Source organism: Chiroxiphia lanceolata, chromosome 10 (genome assembly GCF_009829145.1).
Source record: "Chiroxiphia lanceolata isolate bChiLan1 chromosome 10, bChiLan1.pri, whole genome shotgun sequence".
Taxonomy (NCBI): Eukaryota; Metazoa; Chordata; class Aves; order Passeriformes; family Pipridae; genus Chiroxiphia; species Chiroxiphia lanceolata.
In genome coordinates, this window is record NC_045646.1 from 1,024,894 (window position 1) to 1,043,147 (window position 18,254).

Consider the following 18,254-nt stretch of genomic DNA (forward strand, 5'->3'; position numbering starts at 1 on the left):
ACCACCTAAAGACAACCTGTGAAAGCCCTGGGGAAAGGCCCCAGTTGTGCATCAATACTTCCTCTTGTCTAACAACATGCAAGTGTCCCTAAACACCACTATAACGTGCCAGGGCAGCCTGGTCCATGTACAGCAGCATTTTCCTGAATGGAATGGGAGCACTGCTGCTTGTGTTTGCTGTTCACTGTACACAGGAACTGAACTGGGACCATACAAATGGTTTTCCAGCCTTCTATTCCCACTAGTCAATACATTGCTTGCTAACTACATTTACAACTCCAGAGCAAGGGCACAAATAGGATGTTTTAACCATTTTTCCAAAATTGCCAATCACCAGCTGAAGGTACCCAAGTTTTTCCTGTGTCTTTTTTATATATTTGTGGACAATTTTCAGTGTGCTCTTGTGCCAACTTTTCCCATCAGTTCCGATAAGCCTTTTCCTCCCTGAGCTTTCCCTTTGCAAAGCAGTCAGAGCCAACAGTCACATCCCCTCTCAATCTTGGATTTTCCAAGCTAAACAAACATGACTCATCTCCAGTTCTGTAGCCCTTTTCTCTGCCTGTTCCCCAGTTCCCCTTGCTCCAGTACTCCTGACTAGAACTGCATTAGGCTGGGCCTCGTGGCACCACCACCTTCACCCTGCTCCTCAACACTCACAACTGCATCTTCCTTTGACTAATCACAGAATCCCAGACTGGTTTGGGTTGGAAGGGACCTTAAAGCCCATCTCATTTCACCTCCTGCCATGGGCAGGGACACCTCCCATTCTCCCAGGTTGCTCCAAGCCCTGTCCAACCTGACTTTGGACACTTCCAGGGATGGGACATCCTGCACTAAAGCATCCCAGGAGCCAGGTGCTGTCCTGCTGTTGCAGAGGACTGTGCACTACAGCAGGGCTGCAGGTTCATGTGAGTGCTTCTGCTCCAAGCTGATCTTTTTTTCCCTTTGTTTCTTTGGGGGCTTTGGTTTTGTTTGGGGTTTCTTGGGGGTTTTTTTGGTTGGTTGTGTTATTTTTTTCTTTTTTTACACAAAACAAGCCATTTAAACTACTCCCAATAAATACAGAGCTTCAGCATTCTTATTTATGCAGTCCACAAGCTGTTGCACTTGAACCCCTCAGCTGGAGGTGAACAAATGGAACAACATCTGCTCAGGTGCTTAAAGCAGTGCAGGTGCCACAAGGGGAGGGAGGAAGCACCAGAGATGAGCAGTAGAGCAGCAAATTTCCTATAGTGCATCCCTGTGGATGCTTCCAGTCCTGAGGTTTCTGAAGATGGTGCTGTGCTTTTTAAGAACACCCACTGATCCTGTGAGATATTTTTACCTGGCTGCCCTGCACCTGAGATGCAACAGTTCTTCCAGCTCACAGGTTCAGTTATAGGCAGTAACTGAGATGTGACCTTCCAGACAGCCCTGATGCAACTGAGTTATCCCACTGCTCCAAATCAAAGGGTGCAGTTGGGGTAATAAGGGCAGAATTAACACAACATCGTACCAATGGTGGCCAGCCCCTACTGACACAGGTCTGGAAAGAGGTGGAGAGGCCAGAAGATAAAGTTAGAAACTTGGAGAATTAATTAAAATTATGGAAATAGAGTTTTAAAAAAATTTTGTGTTTCTGAAAGTACTTAAGAAAAAAAGATCATTAGCATAAGTAATATAAATAGGAACAGCTACTTTCAGAACTGCTGAGACAAAATCAGCCATTTGCTAAACACATCACAGCTTCTTTCTGTTTAACAATTACAGAATATTAGCATTCAGAAGTGTAGGAAAATAAGCTTATCAACGACCCTGTGTGCTTGCTCCCTGAGGAGCCGTGCTCTCAGTATCAGAATATGACACTATAATAGCAATAACTACCAAAAAAATCACGAAAACACTGTGTAAGTTGGGATTAATAGACACTAAGCTGGACACACACAGCTCAACACCGGAACACCCGCTGACAAGGAGCAAATCCCCAAAAAGCTCCATCAACTCTCTTATCTGTATCAGCACAGCCCCAAAGGAAACCAACTTGTCTCCAGCATCAGGAGCCCCGTGGTAACTCCTGGGACGTGCACACACCCTCACATCAGGCTGGGGGAACTGCCTCCCCTGTCACTGCCCAGCAGGACTCAGCTCCCTCCACACACTCAGAGTGAAGGAGCTGTTGCTGCAGGGTCTTGCTTAGGTTAAAAGAGACAAATGGGGAGCCCTGAGAGATTCTGTCAGGGAAAAATAATTAATCCTGTCTGGTCATGAACGAAAGACAAATAAATTAAGCCATGTAATCTTTCTGGTCTAGAATCCCTGCTAATTATGCCTTCAACTTTAGAGAATTATCACTTTGCACACTCATCCCTCAATAGCTGTTCACGGATTACTGGACCTTGTGCTGATGGATCGTTATCCAGCCTTTGCACCATTAGCAGGATAAAGACATTGTGCTGCTCTGTGATAAAATACCCCTTCAGACACAGAGCACCGACCAGACTGTTCCTTCATGTGTTCTGGAATAGCAAAACTGCAACTACACATCCAAAATGTAACAGCTCCAGTTAATACACTGGTGCCAGGGAGCTGGGAGCTGCCTGGAGAGAAGGGAGATCAACAGGCACTCACCAAAACACTGCCAGAGTGCCCAGACCCAGGGAGGGGGACCTGGGTGAAGACATCTGGGAGACAACTCAAAAGGAACACGATCCCACCAAAACCAGAGGTTTTGAGGGACCAGAGGGACTCCATGAGTGGCCTGATAAACCCCAGGAATGACTCCATTTCATCTGAGGAGCAGAATGGCTGTGCCTGGAGATGACAGGCTCACCAAGCACTTTGCCTGTAACACGAGTCCCAGATGCAGCACACACATGAATTAATGTGACAACGCCACTGTCAGACTGACTTAGAAAGTTATTAACATCCTTCTGGTGTCCCAAATAAACTAGCAGTGCCCATGGGCAAGAAAAAAGCAGTACAGGGGAAAATGGAACTGCCTTTCATTAGGAAGATCCACAAACTGACAGATGATTAATTCTCCCACTAAGCCATTAACTTCATCGATGGTGACATAATCACAGTGACAAAAATGCAGATACAGCCTGGTTTACAGTGGGCTGCAAACTCTCCCAGTCCTGACAAACACACTGAAAATGGGAGATATGTTCTCTAGGAAAAAATACCTTTGCTTTGAAAGTGACAAGTATTTCTATCTTTAATTCATAGGCACTCCATGCTGCTGTTATTAATAGTGCCATAAATGTGCCCTGAAGTGACAGTTTTTAATCACTGACCGCAAAGGGCATAAGGAATACAAGATTTGGGCCTCTCGGAACAGCATTAGGAAGTCACTCTCCCAGCAGGCAGCCAGGGGTCCAGCTCCCTTATCAGATGAGATGTGCAGGAGTCTACTGCAGGCAGGGACAGCTCCTGAATCCTGCTGGTCCCTGACCCACCACAGGTTGGGCTCAGCACTGCTCCTTACCCTGTGCCCAGGGGTGAGGCAAAGAGAGAGAAATCTTGAGAGAGAATACATGTGCTCTCCAGTTGATATATCAAGTTTTAAGCATATAAAAAGAAATCCTGACAAGGAAGTATTTTACATCAGAATGACTTCAGAGTATTTAGTGGCAGGATCCTCCAACAACTGAATGATCACAGCACATCATCTCCAATGGCAAGGGGCTAAGAGGTGAGGGGGTGATGGGCACTGATTGGGGATCTCTGGGAGGCATCACAGGCGTCTGATCAATACCTGGAACTCAAGCCCTTCCTGACACTTTCAGCTCGGACCCCTGCAGGTCCAGCACCAGCAGTACCGGGAGCGGAGACAGGCCTGACCGGCAGAACTGGGGGTCAGTCGGTCTGTCTGTCAGAGCCCGGCAGTACTGGGGGTCAGTTGGTCTGTCTGTCAGTCTGTCTGTCAGAGCCCGGCAGTACCGAGAGTCGGTCTGTCTGTCTGCGTGTCAGTCTGTCTGTCTGTTGGAGCCTGGCGGTACCAGGGGTCGGTCTGTCTGTCTGTGTGTCAGTCTGTCTGTCGGTCCCCGCAGCACCGGGGGTCTGTCTGTCTGTCTGTCGGTCCCGCCGGGTCCGGCACGCGCAGCCCCGGGGGCGGCGGTCCCGCAGCGCCCCCTGGCGGACCCGCGCGGCGCCGCCGGTAGCCCCGGTCCGTGTCCCCCCCGGTCCGTGTCCCCCCTCCGGTCCGTGTTCCTCCCCCGGTCCGTGTTCCCCCCCCGGTCCGTGTCCCCCCTCCGGTCCGTGTTCCCCCCCCGGTCCGTGTTCCCCCCCCGGTCCGTGTTCCCCCCCACCACCCCCCGCACTCCCGGGGGTCCCCGCGCACCCCCAGCCCGGCCCCGCACGGTGAAGGCTCGTCCCGGCAGGAGCATCACCGGTGAGATACACGTGTGGATAGGGAATGCCGGGGACAGCCGACAGCAGGGAACACAGAAACCAGAACCAGCCAATAACTTTGTGACTCACCGTGGAACACGCCGTTGTCCGCTAGGAAGTGCCTGCAGTACTGCAGACAGCTCTTCTTATCCAGACTCCAGTAACTCATCGTGGGGCCACCTCCTGCTCACCATCCAAGGCACCGACCCTGCAAGGGAGACCAGAACGGGGAACTGCCAGTTAATCCACAAGAAATGCCCAACTGCTGCAAGTTCTGCAGTTATTTGTGCCCTTTATGCAAAACAGTTCATTGGCTTCACAAAAACGTTACAACAAACACAGTTTTTCACTCCCCAAATGTGCCCATCTCCACAGACATCCAAGGCAAGGGCCATGGCAGATCACCTGGATGGAGCTGGAGCCGGGCTGCAGTGATGCCACCAGCCAGCAAGTCCCAGTTGCTGCAGGGAGCCCACCCCACCCACAGTCACTGCTGTCACAGCCACGGTGGGGCCTGGAGACATGATCAATGTAATCCATTTAATGATGCTGGTCCACAGTCAACAAGCTACAGACACATCCAACAGCACCACGTCACTGTAAACAGTCCCCAAGTGAAGGTTACATATACAAAAAAGTGAGTAACTCTCAAAACCAGGAGGACACAGAGCCCTTGCACCAGTGCCCTTGCCCTTGGCAGCCACTGCCCTGTGTCAGCTGATGCAGCCCCTTTGGGATTCTGCCTTTGTCCCTGATGTGCAAAAATCCTTCCCATAACTTATTATGCACAGTTCTGTTGCAGCCAGACATTTCATATTTCTCTGAAGCCACGGACTCCTTGATCTCCTGTCCTGACACCAGGTCCTTTCACTGGATCCTCCTTCTCCCTTTGCTGTTTTATTAAGTTCAAGATCTGGTTTCAGAAATCCAGACACCCCTTCCTGTTACAAGCCCACTTTGATCTCTCATTTTATCTCCCTCCCACCTTCACTCTGGTCAAGCCAGCTGCTTGCTCGCCCACACTTGGCACAAACTCCAACTGTCTTCAACCAAGCAAATTCTCTCAGGGTGTAAGGACACTGCCACTCAAGTCTCCTCAGAAAACTACTGCCAGGGGGGCTTCGTAACAACCCCCTCCTCCCCAAATGGGACACCACTCACTGCAAGTGCCTGGGCTGCAGCTCTGCTGAGGGACGCAGATCCACTTCACTCTAAACAAAAAGGGCAAGAAATCTGAAATCACAGCCAACAGGACTCCCGTGACCCTTAATGACCACTTCAGCCACTGTCATCTCCTGGGGCACAGCCACTGCTCTCAGCTATAAGGGAACAGAAGAACCTGGAGAACTTGTTCCCTTCCCTTGCATCCATGCCATGAATCCTGCAGTGATGGAGGTGAAGGAGCTGCTTGTGAGAAGCCCAGAATTACCTGCAGATATCCTCTCCCCCAGCACTTGTCAGCCACCAGGCACTTCTCACCGGTTCACCTCACAAAGCCAGGGAAAATCCAGGCTGTCCCTGCAGGGCTGGGAAGCTGGATGAGCTCAGGGAAGGCTCTGAGAACAGCACTGGCACTCAGAGGGGGCAGCAGACCCTGTGACCTGGAGGCAGGCAGAGGGAAGCCAGCTTCCCCCTCTCCTTCCAGAGAGCTGCTGGGCTCACAGACACCCTGCCAGGGCTGCTCCACTCTGGAAGGTGCTGAGGTTTCCCCTGCAGAAGCAGCACCAAGCATGGGGCTGAAGCCAATAACTTGGCGACAAAGTGTAAATGTTTACATTTACTGCCCTGCTGGTCGATGCAGGCACTAGAGACCAACAGGCCAACACTAACCTGACATCCATGGTATTTCTGTCCCAGGTTTGCTGCAGAGGTGGAATTTGCCTCTGCACCGTTGCCTCTGCAGGGAGGAGAGAAGGTCTGAGCAATCCACCACAGGCATGAGCCAAAAACACCTGTTTCTGTTCTGCTCCATCTTAAAACTTCCAGTCTCCACTACAGAGTGTTTTGTTTACACCAAAGGCGTATTTTGCCAAAATTTGGAAGGCTAAGCAGTACTACCCACTACCTCTGCCAGGCTTCAGCTTCTACACTCCTTGGGCTTCTGCCCTGGCCAGCCAAGAGCTTTGTCGTAGCCTACATTAACCAAGGCCACTCTTCCAGCCTTAATTAGTAAGGCACAAGCTGTTAGTTACTTTTAAAGTGTAGGAACAATTCTACCACCACGGTCCAGCCCACTGCCAGGCTCTTTGCTTTAGGCTATAAAAACACAAGAGGCAGTGTGTTTTAATTAAGAAAACCATATCAAATATTCATCACTAAGAATTTACACACAATAAGGAGATCTTATCTCCGGCTCAGCTCCCCCACAGAACTCCTATCAAGGGAGAGATTTACAGGGAAATGTTGCTATCGATATATCCCTGCAGTGCCTCCGAAAGAGCCCCTCAGCCCCCTCCCCTGCCTTTCACGGCTCATGCCGATACAATCCTCCTTTGTTCTCGCACAAAGGGTTCTCCCACACCCCGGTGGCCTCTCGGAACAAAGGTTCTCCCTGGCACGTCAGGGACGAAGGCAGAATCCCAAGGGGGCTGCATCAGCTGACACAAACATCCCGTAAGAAAACCTTCCTAAGAAACACCAGCAGTTTTTTGGATGGCCTTTTAAGTTATTTCCTTTACAGAGCTCTGGGAGAGCCCAGCCAAGATCCCATAGTACAAAAAAAGGGAAACAAAGACCCAACCAACCCCACACTTAGGCCAAATACCATCATTTCAAATGAAAGTGCACTTGGGAACTTAACTGTACACAAATTTGCACCACTTCAACAGCAGCAGCACAGTAGAAAAGGAATGTTCCACAGGCTATGCCTATATAATTTATTTTATACATGTAGAATAAGTTATATGAGCAAAAAGTGTTAATAAGCAGGTAATTATGTCTAAATAGGAAAGGACTGTACCACCAAAACTATTTGGGGAAAAAAAAAGTTACCAAAATCCTGACCAGATATAAATCTGAGTTCAAAATCGGCTTGTGTAGTTACTTGATGAAGCAGCCAATTCAGAGAGAGCTGAAAACACTCATTTTTCACTCTGCAGGTTGGGGGTATCACTTTCACAACAAGCAGAATTCCTGCAGGTTCAGCCCTGGGCCTGGCACATTCATCCCAAATGATCATTGCTGAGAGAAAAGATGTTACTCCAGCATGTCAACAATCCATTCACTTTATATCTGGATAAAGGCCATTAATATGGAAGTTCAGCAAGGGAGTCCATTGTGTGGTGTGCAGAAACACAGCAACCTGAAGGAACTGTATCTTCTATTTTAGCTGAATAATTTCCATTAAACCCATCAGCTGCCTCAGTTGAGTGCTTTGAGCACTGTGTTCCACAAGAGACATCTTCCCAAAGAGCTGTACCTTGCAACAGAGTTAGTTGTGGAAGTAACCCAGTACTGCTCAGGTTATTAATGGAAGTAAACTGATATTCCTTGTTATTAATAGAAGTAAGCTGATACTGCTCAAAGAAGTTTGAGGAAAAAAATAATTAAATTCCCCACAAGGAAGGTTTCCTTAGATGTATGCTTTATAGAGTTCTTTGATTAGACAAGTTGTGGACTTGAATGTGTAAGATGCTTCTGAATTTAGCAGAGGGTGCACATGCTCTGCTTATGTTGTGAGAGAGAATTCTCATGGCAGGAGGCTCAGCACCAGAACAAAACCTGACCCCCAGGTCTCACTGCACTCTGCAGTTTCCCCTCACACAGAAAAACCCCCATGCCTGAGTGAGCCGTGCAAGGAAGCAGGGAATTCCCTCATTCCAGGGAATCACAACGCACGACACCAGCAGCTGCAGGGTGAGCAGCACCCGAGGGAAACAGCCCCAGCTCCGGCTGTAACACACTGAACCAGTCTGGAAAGCAGCAGCACAATCCAAGTGTTTATGTGCAGTATTTAAGCTGGACACTGTGCAGGTCCCCGGTGTGAAGAGGGTACTAAGCACACGCCACTTAGCACCAGACAGGAGGGTGTGAGTCCTGGGCCAGCTCCCAGAACGGACAGATTAGCGGCTCACCAGCGGAGCAGTTCACAGGCTGGGCATTGTTCATCGCCCCTTCTCACCTGCCCCCTCCATGCTTGTTCCTGGAGCACTTGGACAGATAGCAGTGCTGAGTCCACCAGATCCCACGGATCATTCCCCATGGCAGGACAGACACCGCAGGGCACCAGCACCTCCTTCTCACAAAAACTCCAGTCTCAGAGCTCACTGCTCCAGCACATACCCAGTGCACACATGTTCAAAGTATGATTTATAAAAACTGATTCTCTTCCTTAGCCCCAAATGGTGTATAAAGTGCATGTGCCTGGCAATTCTGTCTTCAACAGAAACCAAAGTCCAGAAAACACTGAATATATTGAGAGGGCTACAGATTTTGGAAAATTGTGCCCATTTCAGATACTCGTCAATGATAAACATAACCATGAAAAATAGTTCAGAGATACTGGACCCTACAATTGACATAAAGGAAAAGAAGAATAATAATTTTCAAAAAAGTTAGAAATGAGAAGAGCAATCTGGAGTCACACAAAGGACACCCCAAGTGTGTGATGGAAATAATGCTGTATTAGCTCCAGCCATGGCCAGAGCACTCGTATGAGCATTAGGGATCTCAGGATGGGAGGGAGGACAGACCATCTGGCTGGCACTAAGCAGCAGGAATATAGTCCAGAGGGAAAGGCTGGGCTTTAATCTGGCAGCTGTGATTGTGTGGGGGCACACAGCATCTCTGCTGACCACCGTGTGCAGGCAGTTACCCTCCAGCCAGTGCAAACAGCAAATAAACACCAAAGCACAGTACAAATACTACTTTGGACTTCCCTGGGAGAATCCTGAGGTGGTACTGGAAAGCCAAGCAATTTAGCTTCACAACAGACCTACAGTACCATTAGAAGGGAGGGAGGTGAAGTGATTTACCTTAAGCTTGAGAGTAAGCAGAAGATTCACTTGCACTCCCCAGGAACAGGAGGGCTGCCCAGGGGGGACTGCTGATTTGTCTCTACAGTCCCTTGGCTCAATGTCCCAAATCAAGCTCTCCATCATTTCCAAAGGTGCCAGGAACACTCAGTAGGTTGGCAAACACATTGTAGTGGCAACCAAAGATGAGACACTTCTCTTAGGACTTGTTCTCCAGAGTCCCAGGGCTCAGCCCTTTGCTATACTGATATTGTGAACTAACAGGTACTGACCAGAGGGAGTGAAGCCATTTGTAATTCTGTTTACACCACAACATGCAACCAGGAAAATTCTTGCTCTCACCAACTTCCTTTCCCTGGACTGTACTAAAATGTGCTGCAGGGTCTCTCCTAGGTGAATTTATTAGTAGCTATCAACAGGGAATTTCCAGTCTGTGTTTTTACAAAGTGACAACTCCTCCGGTGGAACAACCCTCAAGCCTGTGCACAACAAGGGCTGTATTTTGGAAAACAGTATCCAAAAAACCCAAAGTAGCTATTGGATGAAAAGCTTACCCGTAGTTAGACCTAGAAACCAAATCTGAAGAGATTATAAAACCCTAATATGACCATATTTCATGGGGCACCCACCCATCTGCAGTCTTGGGCTTCTTATTCCACTAAGCCACTCACGGTCGCCCAAATATTGCTAAGCATTTAAGCTGGTCTAAATTCAGGCAGATTTAGATTTAATTGTCACACAAGCCCAGGCTCTAAGGGTTCCACACATCATCTGTGCAAATCTCCTCTTTAATCAGCATCAAATATCAACATTCACTCAAAATAACTTGCACAAACGTTGCTGAAGGTACACATATGGCAGCCAGGCAGAGTAGGCAAGGCACGTTGGCTGCATCAGATGGAAGGTCCATGCTGCTGACACAAAAAGACATTTTTCCCCACAAATTGATGTAATTTTCATAACTTATGAAACAAACTATCACCTACCTATGGTATAAACTATTACATAAATGTACCATTACTTTCCAGAAGTTAAAGCATCTTGTATAAACAAAAAGCTTAAAAAATGCCCCCAAAGTTACACTCCTTTTTGAACACCAAATATTTATCCATAAATATCACCAGCATGAAAATATATTACTGACAATATTTGGCAATAGAAAACAAAAACACACAGTATCTGGTCCTTTTCTCATTTCTCTAGGAACTGGTCTGGAGGAACAAAAGAGGAGACTTTTGTTTGGTTTATTTTTCTGACAGATGAGTTCCCTAATCAAACGTGCCACAAGGCCAAGAGAACATCTGTGCTGGCACCACACTGCCAGGAGGTGTCAGAGGGGGCAGGACAGCACAGGAGCAAAGAAAAATTTCCTGTGGAGTTCGCTGGGAGCAACTGGAAACTCTTAGAGTTGCCTAAAGGGAAAAGGTCACAGAAGTGTGGATTTGGAATACAGATATTGCACTTGCATGGTCTTTAGACAGATGAGGCCTCATGAAAATGCAGAATTTTTTTAATTTTTAATGGTTTTAACCTGATATTTTGTCTATTCCCCCACTAGAGCACTTGCATTGCTCACCAGATAAAGACAGACTCGGATGTCATGTTGTTTGATGGTTTGAAAAAGCTGCTTTGAAATCTTTGTTCATCTTACAGCAATTAACAGGCTCCACCAGCGAGCCAGAAATAGCATTTCATCACTGCCACATCCAGCCACAGGCCCCTTCCCTGTGCCCTGCACTGCACACTCAGGACACTGCACCCAGCTCCACCTGGGCCGTGCAGGGTGTGGGAGGCAGGCGGGGGTGGCTGCACACCTCCCTCCCGAGGGCACCAGGGGCACAAGGGCTTCAGCCTCACCCTAACTCGTCCAGCTGGGGTCATGCCAGAGGACTGGCACCCAGGACTTGCTCTCTAAACCACCCTTTCCCTTCCCAGGAGAGGAGCAGCTCAGGCTCAGCGCCCAGCACCGTCCCTGGGCTCTGGCAGGAGTTCCCTGGTGCCCATTGCCCCTGTGCAGGCAGGAGCCAGGCTGTGCCCAGGACAACTCCACCTGTGCCACCCCCGGCCCAACAGCAGCCCCTGCTCTTCCCGGGGCTCTGAGCTCTCCGGGAGCTTTTGTTCCAAGTCATTTCTCTGCTTTCTGGGAAGCCATGAAAAGCATGTGTCAGCACAACTTGCTGCTGAGGAAGGCATTAGAAAGGATTTGAACTGACTCCCCATGGCAACAGACCCTGAAAGGGAATTAGCATTTGCTCCCCATTCCTCGAGAGGCCTAAATGGAATTTGTTTTTCTCCTCCCTAAGGAATTATTTCCAGGAGGGTAGTGTGCTTTTGTCACCCAGCAGGCACAGCTTCAGGAGACACCTGCCCTGCACACCCTGTTAACACTCATCCCACCAGACGTGGAAGGGGAAACTCTGGATGGGTGTCCATGAATGTTTTCCTTACACAGTGCTATCACAGTTTCCTGCTGCCTTTGCCAGTTCCCTGTACACCAATTCACTAATCCAAATCAGTTTGTGGATTTGCTGCACAAAGCCTTTCAAACTCCAGATGTTGAGCTCAAGAGTCTTTCTACACTGGAGATTTTAATCTACAGAGAGACAACTCACTTCACCACATTGGCAGTGCTATTTTTTTAATGCATCAAAAACACGTCTTCAGATTCTATTCTATTCTTTGAGAATCTTTTATATTTTCTCCAAATTCTTCTACAAACAGGACAATGCACTTCAAAGTAGGCAGAGGAAGGCACAGCAAGCCCAGAACTATCAGCTCCAAGAGCCATCCACCCCAGTATCAGTGCTCCCAAAGTCAGAGGAATTGATTAATCTCAGAGGCAGTTCACGAATTCCCAGAGATTCCCAGCTCATGTCTCAACTCTCCAGGTAAAATCTGGAAGGGGTGGGCATGGAATCCAACTTTACCTCCCATGCTGGAGCTGACAAATTTCCATGGACTCCAAAGAACTACACTACTGCACAGGGTCAAGAAAACAACCCCCATTCACACCACTCAGTCCGGTGGTTCTGATGCTATGAAGGTGAACACTTGAGAGTGTCAGCACCAGGAGACTGCTGGTCTCCTAAGAACACTTTCTAGAAACTAAAATAAACACTTTTCTCCCACAGACCATTGCACAGCTTTAAGAAGGACCTTTTCTTCCTCAACAGATCAGCAGGAACGTACCCTGTGAAAAGCAGGGGGCATACAGCACACCAGATCACACCTGAGAGTATCCATGTCTCACCAGAAATACATATTTCACAACTTGGACAAGTCATTTTCAGACACACTGTTAATACACAAGACCCATTTCAGTAGCTGCAGCAGCTATTGCTGAACTATTGCTCCTGCTCTGACCTGGGAAAGCCTGGGTGCTGCTCTGCTGCAGCACAGAGTCATTCAAACAATAAGATGTGAAGATAAAAATTAGATGCCTGGAAAGGACATGTACCAACACAGCCAGCCATGCCCATGGATGATCTGCACCTTGTGTATTTGGCTACTTATCAATGGGCAAGTGGTTCCCCAAGGAGTGGGCATTTCATACCACGAGACCCTCTGTGTTGGACATGAATTGTCACAGCTGGTAATTGCCAATATTCTCCCTCTTTTTTTCACCTGTGGGTGGAACAAAGGCTGGGCGAAGAATGAGAAACAGGTTGATAAGAGGCTCAGCACTGCCTGATTGGAACCCATGTTGTTAAGACTCAATTCATCCCCTTCCCCACCTCAGGACACGCTTGGTCATGCTCAGCGTGCAGAGCTACCTGAACTCTGTGTCATTTCCAATAAATCCAGCCTGGAAGGGAGCATGGACTGCTTCACACCACAGCTTGTCTCCACCTGAAGTTTCTTGCAAGCAACCTTGAGTTACTTCAGGTTGGAGAGACTCACGTGGACATGCCTTGCCAAGAGCTGGAATGCACACGGCCAAGCACCCTTGGGGCACTTTGGCATCATTCAGGGGCTGACTGAGCCTCCCCAGGGGGACTGGCACCCCCAGCCTCCTGTCCCTGGCTTTTTCCAGCTCTGCAACAGGTGCCTGCTCCCAGACAGCAGCTCTGGCCAGCTCTCCTCTTCCACTGCCCCTGTGGGAATCTTAGCAGGTGCCCATCTGCAGTGCAGGTGTTTCCTCACCTTGTGGATCCCCCAATCTGCCCTTCCATCTCTCAAATCCGTGCTCCACATCACCCTCAGCCACCCAGGTACAACTAGATACTCCTGTAATGCCAGACGAGCAGCAAAAGGCTCCCTAAGTCAGGAGAGCAGAGGGCAAGCTCAGATCTCTGGAGTAACAATAGTGCCCTCAGTGTCCATGGAGACTGGAGCAAGAAAGCCACTTTTGCTACAGACAACAGCTCCAGCTTCCTAAAATAAACAAGAAAGGAGGAAAACAAACCAGAACGAGTACACAAGAATACACACCTCCCTCCTGGCCATTAGATCAGGCCACACTAACACCAGCCAACCTCAGCAGGACTCCAGAGGAAGCACCTTCTGCCTGTGCACTGGGAAGCAAAGCCACATTTATCCCTGGCGCAGTGCAGGCCCAGAGGTTCAAACCAATTCATCCCCCGCCCAGGGGAACCACGCTTTGTTGGTCAGTGATTTAACACCCTCCCACAACACGCTCCACACCCCACTGCCAAGAGGGAAACACTGTAATAACTGTGTTTCTACAGCACCTTCACTTCAACGCAGTCAAGTACATTTGAAGCACTAATAAAAGGAGTTTCTGCAAGACCCTACAAGGCAATCATGCATGGCAGTGTTACTGCATTGAAGACAGGCAGAAAACTGTCCTACCGAAGATAACACAGCAGGTCACTGTCAGACCTGGAAAAAGACCTCTGCTTTCCCACTTGGGAGCGTTTGTGATATTTTTTTAACATTCAAACTTCTTTAAACTTATTAAAAAGCCCAGAGCAAACAAACAAAACAAATCTCCACCACTACCCCGTGTGGCTGTGGCCCTGGCTTTGCCATCTAGGTTATCAGTTTAAATTGAACTGGATCCTGGGTGACACCTTAAAAAAACCCACCTTATTCAGATTTCATTAAAGGAAAACTGTTCCATTTATAAAAAGATTCCTTTGTAAAGCCAACAGAACACAGTTTCAGCATGGAAGGCTTTCCCAGAAATAAAGGGAAGCAAAGTATAGAACAGAGGGCTGATTTTCATCCTGTGTTTTGATGCTCATAAAAGTGTTTTACTGCCACGGGTATTTCTTGACAGTGTTTTAAATTACAGACCAGCTCATGCAAAACCAGGAGCCGTTAGTAGTGGGGTGGCCTCTCCTCTGCTTTTATGGAGCGAAAATTTTATTCTCCCTCACAAACGCCGGTGATTTTGATCAAAGTCCTGGCGGGACACCCGCCTCGGCGGCTGAAAGGACAGCAGCATTAAATCAATTCCCTAGGCAACCTCCCAGGCTGGGCTGGGATTGTTAAAATAATGAGTTGTGCACCACTTGATCCCAACCCACCAGCTGATCCCCGTTTTACAGACAATAGGTAGCACAGAACCAGAGAGCGCCTGCGACCGCTCAGATGGTTTCTCACAAATCGTGCATCTTCAGCTGAAAAAACTTCACTTTTTTTTTCCTGTAACAGCCTACTGGCATTTTTAAGTCTAGAAAAAGCATCCTTCAGAGTTAAAAACAAATTAAAAAAAGAAGTGTTCTCAATCTTATTCCACGGAGCTGCTGTTTGAAGAACCAGGAAGGTTTTTAACAGCGAGCATTGCACTCTGCTGCCTCTCACCTCCCAAAAACTCTCTTTTCTTTCCGTATCCCACATTATCTTTAATTCAGGTGTTTCATTGCAGGGTTGAATCCTGCCTCTCTTTTCAGTATCATTACCCGCAGTTGTTCTTTCCCATTTCAGAACAAACACCTTAAGTTTTCTTTAGTTTCCTTTAAGTTTTGCAACATACAGGCCAGAAGTCCCAAGCAAGGACAAGCAAATCAGGAGAGCCCCCTAGAAACAGGCAAACATTGTGCTTTATAACTCAGGAGTTAAAGCACACTTTAAACAAAGAGCCTATGACTGGTCCATCAGATAAGGCTTATATCTTTCTGGCTGGAATTTAATAACACTTCTTCTAAAAACACTTCTCGGTCAGCTGGAGTTGAAGTTCCCAGAATTACAGAGTTGCTTAATTACAACAAAACGTGAGTGGAGTTTAATTCCTAGCTCACTGTACTTTCTTTATTTAAAAAAAAAAATGGTTTATGGAGTAGGTTATTAGCCCCCCAAAAAGGTATTTTTAGGAAAAACTCAATTCAGCAAGAGGTTTGACTCCTCTCAACCCTCACCTACTCCAGAACCTTTCAGGTGGGGACCAAGCATGTTCCCAAAGCAGTTCTGTAGCAGTGCTGGCTGATGTCCTCGGAGAGAGGCTCCTGCTCCTCAGGATTGTAGGCTAAGCCTCATTTAACACGGTCTGGCCCCGGTCAGGGCGAACCGAGCGGCTGCAGCTGGCTCTGGTTTCAGCTCATCACCGGCCCAGGTGTGCTCTGGCACAGCCCGGGGGCACAACCGCCCACGGCACATGGCAAACGCCGGGCTGGCCCAGCGGAGGGGGCCCAGAGCCCAGGGAGCGGCCGGGAGTTCATCCCGCCCGATCCGTGACGGATCCGACGGAACGAACGCGGCCACGCGCGGGCCGGGGCAGCGACCGCGGGCGGCCCCGGGCGCCCCTCGGAGAGAGCCCCGGGCCGGCTGCTGGAGGGGCGAGAGGACCGGGGCACGCGCGGCCGCCCGGGCCGGAACGGCGGGTTATAAATAAATAAATAAATGAAAAGTTGCACCTTGCAAACCCTCACCTCAACTTGCGGCCGCGAACACCGGGAAAGACCAGCACGAACAGCAAGGGAAAGCCCAGCGGAGGCTCGCAGGGCACAGCCCCGTCCCGCCGCGGGAGCCCCCCGGGGCCGCACCGACGGACGGGGCTGGGGGGGTTCGCGGGGGCTTCAGAGGGGCTCGGGGGGTCCCGCCCCGCGCTCACTCACCGCGGGCCGCCGGGCTGCGCTGGGTCCGGTCCCCGCCGCCGCCACCACAACCCGTCCCGGTCCGAGCACAACCTGCTCCGCCGTTCAAACCCCCGGCCCTGCCGCCGCCCTGCCCGCCCTGCCCGGCCCGGCCCGCCCCCGGGCCCGGAGCGCCGCGAAACCCGGCGCGGGGCCGCGCCCGGAGCGGAGCGGCCGAGACCGACCCTGCCGCGGGCGGAGCGGCCGGAGCCGTGATCCACCCCCGGTGTTACCGCGGCCCCGCGCCCGCTCCCATTCAACCTGTTCCATTGTGTGTCCGCGCCGAGCCGCGGGGCCGGACCCCCTCAGAGCCGCTGCCCCCTCAGAGCCGGACCCCCTCAGTGCCGCTGCCCCCTCACATCCCTCAGCCCCGCCGCCCCCTCAGCCCTGCCCGGTCCGAACCCCCGCCCGTCCCGGTGGAGTCTCCTCCCGGTGGGACTCACCGAGCTCCCGGGTGCAGCCGTGCGGAGCGGTCCCGGTGGGAACCGAGGGAGCTGAGGGAGAACCGCGGGAGCGCCGCGGCCCCTCGGGGCGGCCCCTCGCGCGCCGGCGGCGGGTGCCATGGAGACCCCGGGCCGCCCCGTCCCACCCCTATGGGCAGGGACACCTCCCACCAGCCCAGGTTGCTCCAAGCCCCGTCCAACCTGGCCTTGGACACTGCCAGGGATGGGGCAGCCACAGCTGCTCTGGGCAACCTGTGCCAGGGCCTCCCCACCCTCATTGTAAGAAAAGTCTTCCATGAATCTGATCTAAACCGACCCTCCTGCAGTTCAAACCATTCTCCCCTGTCCTATCACACCAGCCCTGCTGAGTTTGTTCCCGAAGGACGCAAACAGCCCCTCGCTGCCGGGCGGGCTCTGGGGAAGGCCGGTGCTGTTTATGGCCATTTGCCTGACATCCCACACCGGCAATAAACAGCCCGTGCAGCGCCGAGGGTATTTTCCTTGGGCCATTTGGAGGCCGGGTCTGTCCTTTCCCTCCCTGGGGTCTTTTGAAGATGTTGTGTTGCTCATAGTTGCGGAGGCAAAGCACAAGAGATGAACAGTTTAATTCCTGTCATTATTCCTAATGACAGAACTGCATCCCCTGATGGAAATACTGTGCTGGGCATCGCAGCGGGTGAAGGAAGGGAAGGAGCTCCTCAGAGGCAGCGTGGGGGGTTTATGTAATGGAGAAAGTGCTGCTTCTCCCCCAGGCTCAGCCCGACCAGCCGGGCTCTGCAGGGCTGTTGGTCTGCTCCTGTTACTGCTTTTCCAATAGCCAGGCCTCCCACGGAGACAGGATCTGCAACCCCTCAGCCCTGCACAGATGGAAAGCACAGCTTTGAACTGAATTGGGCCTTTTCTGAGGGGGGAGGGTGTGCTGGTGGTTTTATTCGTTAACAGATAAGCCCTGGATGATAAGGAAAACAGCATTAACAAACAATTACAGGGGCTGACCCTCATGAAATCATTTGTCACTGCAATCCCAAATCCCTGTGAGGGAACAACAGCTTGGTTCACATTCGCCCACACCTCACCTCTGCTTGCTAGAAATGTTGCATGTGGTTTCCTGCGAGTTTTCTCTCAGCTTTACGGTGGATTTTTGTGATAAATCCTCCTGTGACTCATCTACAGAACAGAAGTGCAAAGTCCAGAATTATATTTAATTATTACAGAAAATAAATCATAACTGTACGATCGTGCCCAGCTTGGAAAAGCTCCACTTCCCAGACGTAGGAAGAGGAACACCCATAACCCCCCATGAGAAATGGATTATTGTTGAGCCTCAATTTGTAGTTCGGGGTTAAAACTCAGCTTTGGGGTTTGCTTCAGGGGATGCCACGTGTGATCCCAAACCCCTGACTGTCTGGATGGCTTTCACAGCCAAGTGC

At 50.1% G+C, this 18,254-nt stretch overlaps 1 protein-coding gene across 11 annotated transcripts in view; it reads right to left on the bottom strand.

The window, feature by feature from the left end:
* The window catches only part of PLCH1 (phospholipase C eta 1), an 83,035-nt gene extending 66,109 nt beyond the window's left edge, over positions 1-16,926 (bottom strand). For 9 of the 11 annotated variants that reach the window (XM_032698180.1, XM_032698188.1, XM_032698186.1 and 6 more), the window contains exons 1-2: positions 16,364-16,451; positions 4,462-4,579 (exon numbers count right to left, since the gene is read on the bottom strand). In XM_032698180.1, coding sequence (XP_032554071.1) covers positions 4,462-4,540 — 79 coding nt within the window. In that variant the 5' untranslated portion in view covers positions 4,541-4,579; positions 16,364-16,451. Of the gene's footprint in view, positions 1-4,461; positions 4,580-15,667; positions 15,743-16,363; positions 16,452-16,824 lie in introns of those variants that run through there. The other 2 variants (XM_032698179.1, XM_032698182.1) reach the window with 2 other exon arrangements.
* Between the last annotated feature and the right edge of the window lie 1,328 nt (positions 16,927-18,254).